The sequence below is a fragment of the Calonectris borealis genome, chromosome 4 (genome assembly GCF_964195595.1).
Source record: "Calonectris borealis chromosome 4, bCalBor7.hap1.2, whole genome shotgun sequence".
In the NCBI taxonomy this organism is placed as follows: domain Eukaryota; kingdom Metazoa; phylum Chordata; class Aves; order Procellariiformes; family Procellariidae; genus Calonectris; species Calonectris borealis.
The window spans coordinates 7,038,247-7,049,452 of record NC_134315.1 but is presented as its reverse complement, the minus strand read 5'-3'; the positions used below and the strand labels follow the sequence as shown (position 1 = coordinate 7,049,452).

Genomic DNA, 11,206 nt, shown 5'->3' with positions numbered 1-11,206 from the left:
CTTTTTGTTACCACGTTTGTTCTTTCCCATCTAACCATTTGTGAAACTGAATCCAACTAATTCTTCCCCGGTTGTTTGCAGAATGACATGTTTTTGAGAAAGACACAGCAGGTGCTAAGATTGGAGAGAGACACAAGGAAATCTTTTATGAAGATTTGCAAAGTGAAACTGGAGAGCTTCCGGCCCAATGCATTTGTTAAGCTTCAGCTTATTTGCAGTACATTGGACACAGTTTTAAGGGTCTGAGGCAGAATGGAGTCCATCACGATACTCCACAGAGGCTCTTTCACAATCCCAAGCCTACATCTCCCACTATCTGATCTGATCCCCTTTAGCGCAGCTCCACTGGCAGTGGGAGCTCCTCAGCTGGCTAAGTGAGCTCTGGCACTTTTCCACTAGCTTAGAGGTACCGCTGAGAATGATCAGGGGTTGAAATCTGTTAGAAAACTCGTCTAGATGGTAGCAAGCAAACTCCAAAGAATTTTAAACTCCTTGCGTGCATTGCATTCTGATTAAAATCAAATGTACAAACAAGAAAGTCTGATTTCTGAAGAGTGGCTAACAGCTCTCGGCTACGCGATTTTCAGCAGCCATCAGAGTCAAAGAGATGGCTGTTGGCTGCATGACAAAATTCCCTCAGTAACACAGCCACATAATAGGGCGCTCAGAATACCTCTTTGCAATGTCCTTTATTAAATATCCTCTTTGATACAGAATATTTAAGCAAAAATAGTTTAAAAACTGTGTTTTGGTAATTCTTACAGGAGTCTTTTGCGTAGTCAGTGTTACAGCAGCTCACGCTGCCATTTAAGGAATGAATCTTTATCAAATGTCAGGTTTCTCACTGTGCAGAGATCTGTTCCATACAAAGAAGTCGTAAGAGTAGGCATTGGCAAACATCTGTAGAAACCATGAAAACTCTGAATTCCAATCTTCAGCTAATAAAGAAATTTAACAATTGTGTCACAGACACATAATTCTTAATAAATGAAGTAGCGGAATAGGAAAATGCATCCTCTAAAGCTTATAAAAGTCATGGCAGTGCACGCAAGTACAGAAAAAGAAGAGGATATGCCTCAAGCACAGGCGCTTCAATACGACGTTGAAGCTTCAGCACAGCACTGCCCAGCTACACCCGTGAGTCTGAATGCTGTTTCCAATACGGGAAATTTGTCATGTAACAACCGTGTGGCAACTGGCGCCACCCACCCAGATGGGATTCTGCCCCACAAAAGTCAGACAGCATAAACAGATTCTGCTTTGACTTCTGTCTGCCACAGCTGTTGCATGGCCTGCTTGAGACCCAGACGGCCTCCTTCATTTTATTCTTTTCTATGTAAACCAATAATTTCATTTTTTACATTAATGAACAGTAAATAAATGTTTCTTTGGATCACAGGATAGCTCCTATAGGTGCAGACATTCTCATTAAATAGATTAGGCTCATCAGGTATCCAGATTAACAAACCTATTGGCACAGGGAAGATGACTGGGGACACAGTATGTGCCTGTGTTGCATAGCTGTAGAATATACATATCTCTTATGATGCCCATTTTAGTCAGAATCCTTACGTTATAACCAAAACACTATGTGAGGGGTTGCTTGAGGTCAAACAAACCAGTCCCTCCTTTAACAACTTTTCCAACGACCAGGCATGCAGAAGGGGATCGCAGTTCATCATGGGCACCTATAACAGAATTCAAACAAAATCGTATTAGGATGTTTCCAAAGGTTTCTCAAAGGTCAGTGCTGAAAAGAAAGCATTTTGGTTTACATGCAAGAAGCCATCTGGTTCACCCCCCCCCAGTTTCAGAAAGGCACTGCCACCTACTGTTCAGATTGAATTTGTATTTCTGAAACCACGAGTCCAAAACTCTTCCTACCCCTCCTACAACAACTATTATCTCATCCCAATCTTTTTGTGGAAGCAGAGAATTAGGCCGCACATTACTAAACTCTCCCCATTCAGCAGGAAAAGATAACACGTTCTGAATTCTAAGAGAACACAGATTTGACCCTCCAGTGAAAACATTTTGCTGATCAAATAGATAGCTAAAAAATACATCAGTGAGGCAAAACCAAAAAGATTCCTTTTTCGTTGCTGCCTTTTTCCTTTGTGAATCCTTTTGATGTGGATTTTAAATCCTTCTGGCTAGATACGAAGAGAACTTTTCACTGGAGAGACATTCCATGAATTCCTTTGATGTTGTGGTTACTCACTGTAGCGAAATAGTGTCACAGAAATTTGGAAGCTCTCCAGATGACACGTCTGGCTAGGACTGTTTTGCTTTCACTGTTTTTATAAGCATCCAGGCTGTTTTTCATTCATCCTAACTACCAGCAAGCTGGAATTTTGTCATTAGAGCAGTTAGAAGATTGGAAAAAAAACCTGTTAAACTTTTGATAAGTTTGGGTCATTCTGCTGAGCAAAATGTACTGAACTTTCTTTCATACAGAGGGTGGGGGGAGGAGCAGCACCACAGCACAGTGCCTGGCATGTGCTTGAGGCTCTGATCTCAGCTACAGCTGAATAATTAAATAGCTGCTCCTAAATGTGTGTCAGCTGAAGGAAAAAAAAAAAAGCTCCCTTGTTAGATCATTAAACAAAACAGTCATAACTGTCCTGTTTGCTCATGTGACGTTAACAAAGAGTTATTCTTCGAGCAAACAGCCAAAGGGATCTCACTTCTGATGCAGCGTGCTCTCTGCACGCTGAACCCTGACCAGCAGTCTGCTGGGTCACAGCTGCACCCTAACGGCACTTCTTCTTACGTTAGCTGTGCACAGCGGCCACAAGCCTTCTTTTTTCCTTCTTACTGATCAGGGCCATAAGCAGGCACCCTTGCAGTATCTCTTTAAATGTACAGTCAAGTTATCAGTTACATTAAAGCAAATTAGATCCAGACTGCTGCAATCCACATTATGACTTTGATTTCCATCGTGGTGAAATCAGTAACTCCCTCCACTTGTAATCAGTGTAGCTTTCCTGCCAATTCACCGTGCTCGTCTGTCAGTATGCACTTCATGTCTTTATTCATAATATTATCCATAAATATAATTACATTTCACTTGGCAAAAACCTTATCTTATTTCTAAGTCAATATGTAGTATAACGTAAATCTAGAGAGAGCGTGCAACCGTGCAAGAAACAGTTTCACCCCAGATTTACATTTTTCCTTTCTAATTTTCAGATGAATTAAGTCAATTATAACAAATACTATTCATTAAAACCCAAATTACCTTCCCAGAAAAGGTATAAACTAGCATTAACAAAAAGGAATTCAGTGATAAAAGTATCTCTGACATATGTGCAAGGCAGTTTAAGACACTGAAGAGATTACGTGGAGAGTTTTTCCCATTTGTAACAGATAGCAAAGAAGGCAGCACAGGAGCATCCAAGGAGGAGAGCATCCAACTGGCAAGTGACAGAAACCAAGACTATTTGCAAAAGGGAGACGTAATCAGTACCAAAGGATGAGATCACACAAACTGTCTAATGACAGACTTAAAGCGTAAGTTTTTTTGATAGAACTCCTAAATTTAGATGGCTAGCGCCATTTCAAATGTCCTAAATGATTCACGCCGCCATGTGATCTCTACACGGTCCAGAGCAGCAACTAGAGGCCAGAAAGGATACTCTTGGGCATCTCAAATGGCACAGAAACCTACCATCAGACAAATGGGTCTGACCCTTCCGCTGTGTTTGAGGAAAAAAGCAAAGATAGTAAAGTGCAGAAAAACAGAATCAAAGTAACAACCAAGAGGACTGTTCTCACAATAAAATTCTAAATAGCAAGGTTAGAGAAGAGGTGAAAATACGGGAGTTATAATAGAGACATGAAAACAAAGCAGACAAAAGCAGATTCAGTAGTCTGTTAAAAGGCTTTGCTATAACAAATCTTAACCATCTTAAGGTTTGTTATAAAAATGCCTATCTAATTCTTAAAGAAAGGAGTCACAGACCCCACAAATTACATGTGGAAGCTGCCTTCATTTAAGCTGACAGAATTCTATTAAAGACATCTGGAACGTTTTCCTAGCATGGGCTAATTAAAATTTTAGCCTCTGGCATTTTTTCTAATGCAATTATGCATTACTCAAAATAGTGGAAAGTTACAATGAAAACAAAGCATACGTGAAATGCTGCAGAAATGTATTTCAAACTAAACCATTTACCCATCATTGTTGCTTCCTTCAAGAATTTGTAGCTGGTTTCAAATGTCATCTGTTGCAGAGGGGAGGAGTTGGACTGAATTCCAAAACGATTCAGCGGTTTATAAAATCCTTCAAAACACATGTAATCTGCCACAAGTGAAAGGTGCCGAGGGTCTACCACAATTCCTAAGAACACAAAAAAGAGCAATCATCAGAGCATTCAAGGGCTAAGTTTTGGGTTTGTTTTTTTTTTTTGTTTTGTTTTGTTTTTGTGTGTTGTTTTTTAAGTAAATCAGGTCTAAGTTAAACCCCCTGAATCTAATCAACATGGAGAACATCTCTATTAACATTCTTCTGGCAGTTGCACCTCTTTATGCATAGTTGGCTTAACTGCTCCCCTCAAATATCCAAGAAAGGCAGACCTCACTACAATATAAACCAATCTCTCTCCAGGGAAACTAAAATGTCAAGAATGCTGTAGAGCAGCAGAGTTTTTCTACATAAAATCAGTGAGGTCTGCATCATCTTTGTTTATGCAGACGCGGATCGCACACCCATCCATTTGTGATGGGACACAGCTCTAGCCCCTCACCTGGTGGCCTTTAGCTAGGCACTGGAGTCAGAAAGGTTCTGCTATTTTCTGTGCATGATATTAGGCATCCACAGAAAACTCCTTTTAGGCTAAAAAGAAATAGCACTTATTTTTAAATAACACTTGTGGAGTCAGTGTAATGGGGGATCATTAACAGCTCTGTCAACATTTACCTAACAGTTCTTGAACAACTTGAAGGTCAGACCATTCTGGACTGCCAGCTGGCAAATCTGTTTGATATAACTGGTTGCTAAAATTCCCACTGTATTAATCTTCCCTCTTTTCAATAGTTTAATTCATAGCAAGACTTAGCTCACTTAGAGCAAATTCAACATGCCTAACTTTAGCAGCCTATGAAGTCAGGCATCTTCCCTAAGCTAGTTGCCTGGACCCTCTGAATAATCTATGCAGAGAGAAGAACATTCAGACAATGCAGCGCAGCTATTTTAGGAAAGATATAAAAGCTCAGCCACAAAGGGAGCCTAGACTCCCGTCAGTAAGAAGCTAGAGAGAAGCAAGATTACTCCTATTCTCAGGGCCGCTATACAAGTCTAACAGCTTCCTCAGACGTCAATGGTTAATTCATCTGGACCTTCCAGCTTGCAAAAAACAAATGTACCAGAATAGAGAAGCTCTGTGAAGAGGGGATAAATTCAACCCTGTCTAGTGAATTCTCTACTGATTAAATGGAACCTAATAATGTCTTCACAGAAGGCATTATGATGATTAAATGATGAAAAGATGCAACTTAAAAATACACACATAAATGAAAAGATCATGCAAACCCGTAACTTTGTAAGCACTGTGGCTGGGTTTTGCCATCTTAATGATAATGAAGACTATCTTTAAAAATACAAAGAAGTCTTACCATATACAGCAAATACATCTTTTATTTCCTTTATAATCACCCTCAGGGCAGACTCAATTCCATAATTCTTAGCCATGGCATGAATATCATTGGAATAAAGTCTGTTCAGGTCCAAAATCTGAAAGCAAAACAACCGCATATACAAGTTAGGACAGTAGTTACTCTGCATTTCCAAATAAATTAAGCTAAGCTAAGATAGCTTTTTTCTCCATTTTTCATCAGTTTAAGCAGCACTAACAGTTACAGAACAACTAAGCAGCAGCTCAGAGTCAAATACAGACAAAAATGATTCTGGGGATTTATGTTTAAGCTAGTGATCACAGCATTATATATGAATAAGAGTATTGGAATCAAAATGCACCACAGGATAAAATGATCTGAAATTAGAAAAAGCAAACAAGCAAACCATCCCAAGCAGTAGAGGAACACGTTAAAGTCCTCCAAGCAACACAATGCAATGCCCAGTCTGTCTCAGCCAGACAGAACTTTTACCAAAAGCAGTAGAGAAGATTTAGCTTAAAACAATCCTGTATTTGTAGAGTTATGGGCTAGACGGCATAACAGAACCACTCATCTCCAAGTACTGCAATTCATTAAGATGGAAGAACTCCCTGAAGTAACGTTTAGAGACAGTTACAAGCATGGCGTGGAATTATCTATCATTAGACACTGGGCTGCTGCACAAAAACTGATTTGCAAGCTGCCCTTGAGAAAAGGCTCTGCTGAGCTCTGAACACATCTGGGGGTAAAAAGGAGGAGGAAGAGCGTTTAAGAGCTGAAAAGGCTACACATCACCCCTAAACATAAATGGCATCCGTCATCCACCGTCTCTCCCTAGAACACAAAAGATCATTCGAGTTTGGGATTGTAAATGGATTACGTACATCAGAGTATCTGAACAGCTCCGCCAGGTTTATGCCTTCGGTATGCAGAACGAGTTCCTTCTCTCCTTGCTTATTGGTACTTTCATTCAACAAGCACCGTGTGATGCCCTTCACTTCATGAATGACTGTGCTTCGTGCAAGAGCGACAAGCAAGGAGGAGAGATCAAAGTACACCTTCATCAATGGAAGTGTCAATGAAACCTAAGAAGGAAAAAAAACAATGCAGTGTTCTGTAAGGAACGCTCAATAGCCAGCCTCTTCTTTTTAGGCAAAAAGGAGACAACTGAACAACTGGGATTATCCTACCTGTGTGCTTAGGAACATAAACATCTGACTAGAATTACAGCTGAATGATGCTAATAATAACACCTCACCCCAGGACCATTCATGCACATTGCTTTCAAGATTTCTGAACTTACATCAATTGGGGTTTGTTTTTTAATTTGTTTGTTTTGGATGTTTAGACTTTTTCCCTTCTGTCTTGCAGGAGGACCATGCAGCTTATTTGATTTTGTTGTATCTTCTGACAGCTTCAAAGCAGTATTAGCTCAGGTTAAAGTAAAGGCATAAGATTTTTCAGCATGAGCTAAACTGGAAAACTCAGGAGGTGAACAAGGCATAGCTGAGGTCGAAGACAGCTTGTTGCTGGAGGGTTTTTGGAGGAATATGGGAGTAGAATTGGGGGAAGAGTGTAGGATAAAATTAGCTAGCTAGATCTGAAACAAAATGTTTTATTTCTGGAAGTGTTAAAAAAGGTTTGTTAAAAACAGGGGGAGTGAAATGTTTCTGGATCTATGAAATTCACATTCCTGCCAGACTTTTTCAGCTGCCACTGTCACATTTGGTCAAGAATTTCTGTCCCCTCTAACTACTATTTCATACAACTAAGCGTTGCAGCTTTATTTATCCTGAATTCCTCCATGACTAGATGTGCTTCCCAATATAAAGCTCCCCTTCTGCCCAGCACCTTGAGGACACATTCCTAAACAGCCTCTTTCAAAAGTCCAGTCATCGTTTTTATTAATCAGCAGCTACACAGTACTGCATCATATATTTAAGGATTAAAACATAAAAACATAAACCTGTCAGTTATCTTAAAAAAAAAAATTTCATCAGAGGTTCTGAAAGTTAGGGATTGCTAAAAATTATGTCAAGAAGTACGTCTGCACTGCCACTTTTTGGTATTAATACAGGAGTGCTGAGACAAAACACCAGCACTCCACTGAAGAGATCCATTTATTATGGGAGCTACATGCAACCATTGCACAACCACACACGTTTCAGGCACCGCCATCTTACCTCACACCAAAGTTCATTTTCGGTGTCGAACGTGTAATCCTGTATTGATGGATGGCTGTCCAGAACAGCATTTACTCGCAACTCTGCTGACTGAAGTAATCGATCTTTCTCTTTTTTAGTCCGAGACATAAAGGAAAGATGTTGAGATTCATCACCATCTGCTCCAATCTGATCTTCTGCACCAGGAGTCCTTTCTTCTTTTTCCGATTCAGCCTCTTCATCTTCTAGATTCTCATCAATGTTTTCTTCCCCATTCTCTTCTTCGCTCTCATAATCAACCTGCAAAGAAACAATGTTGTATTTATCTGAGCCAGAACATGTACAGAAACAAAGTGCATGATGAACTGTTTTAGGACAGCAGTGCCCAGGCTCAACTATGACAACCATGGTCATCACAAGTCTCAGCCCACATCTTCTGTTATAGATTTCCCTCCACCCAAATCAAAATTGATCAGCACAAAGCAGAGACTTCCCTATCCCCTTTCAAGTGGGGTTTGGTTTTTTCCCAGCATTTTGTTTCAATGGAATCTTTTCTTCCCAACCCAAACCAAGGCAGAGGAAATTGGGAATTAAAGTGCAGTGCTGAGCACCTATGAAAGCACTACCTCTTCTTCTTGGTTCTTCCTCCGTTTTGCTTCTGTGGCATCACCATCCCCTTCATCAGCTTCTGCGTCAACAATGTTCTCTTCTTCCTCTGCTGGAGCTTCCTCATTATTCTGTGTCTAGAAATCCATGACAGACCAGATAATCAGGCTGACTCTGCTAGGAAGCATCAGCTGCCTCAAAAGGCTTTAGCCAAACATCTGGAATTTAACAATCCCTTGTTCAATGTTCTACGTTTAAGGACAAATTAATTTCTATAAGCCCACTACTATAAAGAAATAATGAACGTACAACTCATGGTAACTTTAACATTACACAAGATGAACGTCCACAAGATAGATAAGCTATCTCCCTGCTTATACGACAGTCCTTGTTGGGAGAGGGGTGGCAGAAGGTACGTGCAAAAGCCTTTCAACGAAAAAAAGGATCTTCCCCAAAGTTTTGACAACCACTGCTACAACAGGACATTGATCTGGGAGCAGACAGAGTAATACGTTTTTGCCTCACTGAAGCTAAAATAAACAGGTATTTTCAGAGTACAGTCTTAAGTAAATTAAGATTTAATACAGAATAACTTTAATTTCCGTGTTAATTTTATGAGAATGCAAAGACAGTTTATGCATAAAGAAAATATTTAAGTAGTAATTTAGTATTCACACATTTTGTGTTCACATTGAAACAATGTGAACTTTTCCAAATTCTGGTTCTCAAAAACAGGTAAAGAAAGCGAGGCATTTTTCAGGTAATGTTTTTCTGTACCTTGTCTTGGTCACCATCTAAATCTTTCCGAGTTGCCTTCCGGGTGCTGACTTCAGTAAAAGATGCCATCTTTGCATTCTTCCTTTTAATTGCTTCCAGAAAAATTTTAAAGAACCTGAAAGAAGCAGCAACCCAGAATGTCAAAGCTCAGCAGTACTGCAGTCAATTTCAAGTTGTCAGAAAATTAATTTGTTTTGTTTAAGAAGCCAGTCAACTCATGACAGGACATAATGTCTGGTGGGTGCAAAAGTACTTCTAGGATAAGGCAAGTATTTTTTCTTCTCGTCCCCTTCCCATTCCTTTAGGGATCAAAAGGTTGGTATCATCTCTCTTACAATCACAGATGTAGCCATGCATCCAAAGCTTAAAATTATAAGCTCATCTGGACATAAAATCTGCACATCACATTGACCTTCAGAGGAGATTGTTTACTACTAGACTTTTTTCTTTTTTAAACCAAGAAGCACAAGCAAAATTGTTAAATAAAGTAACCCAGCTTGAACTCATGTGGCCTGAAGGAGGAAGAAATCCTTTCTGCAAAACAAAAATAGCTTTCAATAGGCTCTTATCATTAAATATTCTACTTTTAACTACACAAATTTGGCCAGACATGCGGAAGGAAGCAGGGGAAAAAAAGAAAGGGGAAAAAAAAAGCCAGCCTTTTCTGATTTGTTTATCTACCAAAAAAAAAAAAAGTTTAGTTCTGTTCAATGAGAGCACCAAGGGATACTTGAAATATTCAAACATTTTTGCTGGTAATAAATGCTTAAGCATCCGAAGATAAGGAATAAGATGTTGCTTATATGGCTCTTCCCTGAATATATCAGCGACACGTGAAAGATCTGCCTTGATACAATTCTGCATTGTCACCACGCCACAGACCCACAGTTTTATTCAAGACATAAAAAGCAACCGCATAGATGGTTCTGCAAGCACATCTGCAGGAAGCTGTTGCTCTGAAAGCCATAGCAGCAGTTTTAATGAACAACATCCAGTGACCCTTAGAGACCATGGAAAGGCAAAAGAAGAGCAAATACTAAAGTATCTGAAAGCAAACTCACCTTGTTTCCATGAAGTGCAAGATGTCCCTGGGCTTCACACACTTCTCCTCTCGGTAATACTCATGGGGCAAGAAATGGAATTTGATTTTGTAGAGACGATGTTTGTTCTGCTTGGACTTCACATGCAGGGATTCCTCTATCTCAACTTTCTGCAAGACCTACAAAAGCCACAAGTAGGAACGTTACTCCTTTGATGAAGACACTTCATTTCCTTCCTGCAACTCCGATGCTTTCCATATGAGACTGGAATTACACAAGGCTAACTGGCAAACTTTTCTGGAGGCTTTGTGGCAGCTCTTGGGGAAGAGGACTCTACCCTCCTGCACTCTTTTTGGCTTAAACTCCTCCAAACAATTAACTTAGACAATACTGGGAGAACAGCCTCACCTCCCACCCGACTCCTTCACAAGAGACTACAGTTCTTACTGGGCCAACAGCTTCATTTTACTAACCCATGCTCATTGAGCATGACAGTATTTCAGCACAGAGCTGAGTCTTAACTCTATCCTCGCTGCTTTCAACTTGAAAGAGTGTGACAGAAGAGGGTGGGGCATGCAGGAGAGCACAAGACTGCACTCCTAGGAAGAGAGGGTGCACAGAGTACATCAGACGTCAGTATATTGAGTCTCCAAGGAGCCACACATTCTGCTTCTATTGAGCACAGCCACTTGTATGAGATTAGGAAGGGGTGGGGGACCTACAGAAAGGTCTCTACCATGCCAGTCACAGCCAGGTTAGGTTGTCTCTTAAAGACAAAATAAAATCCCTCCAATTCTAAAGAGTGACAAAAATGAGCTTGACAAAAAAACCAAACAAGGCTATGGCAGCAAACATAAAGCCTCCCTGCCATTATACTACTGCTATGTGTGAACTATTAACCTCCCCCTTTAGGTTTTATAGAGAGTTTGTAGCCTGTGATAATGCTCTATAGGTTAAATTGAATTTAAGTCTCATACAGACACAGTAACTGCAATTCCTTTCAGC

The 11,206-nt window shown here is 40.1% G+C and overlaps 1 protein-coding gene across 1 annotated transcript in view; it reads right to left on the bottom strand.

Annotated features, from left to right (window-relative positions):
- Window positions 1-674: 674 nt before the first annotated feature.
- The window catches only part of POLR1A (RNA polymerase I subunit A), a 36,409-nt gene continuing 25,877 nt past the window's right edge, over window positions 675-11,206 (bottom strand). The window contains exons 27-34 of the mRNA XM_075148471.1: window positions 10,223-10,380; window positions 9,162-9,276; window positions 8,405-8,521; window positions 7,800-8,078; window positions 6,501-6,701; window positions 5,617-5,734; window positions 4,178-4,342; window positions 675-1,688 (exon numbers count right to left, since the gene is read on the bottom strand). Of these exons, the coding sequence (XP_075004572.1) occupies window positions 1,588-1,688; window positions 4,178-4,342; window positions 5,617-5,734; window positions 6,501-6,701; window positions 7,800-8,078; window positions 8,405-8,521; window positions 9,162-9,276; window positions 10,223-10,380 (1,254 nt within the window). The 3' untranslated portion in view covers window positions 675-1,587. The remainder of the gene's footprint in view (window positions 1,689-4,177; window positions 4,343-5,616; window positions 5,735-6,500; window positions 6,702-7,799; window positions 8,079-8,404; window positions 8,522-9,161; window positions 9,277-10,222; window positions 10,381-11,206) is intronic.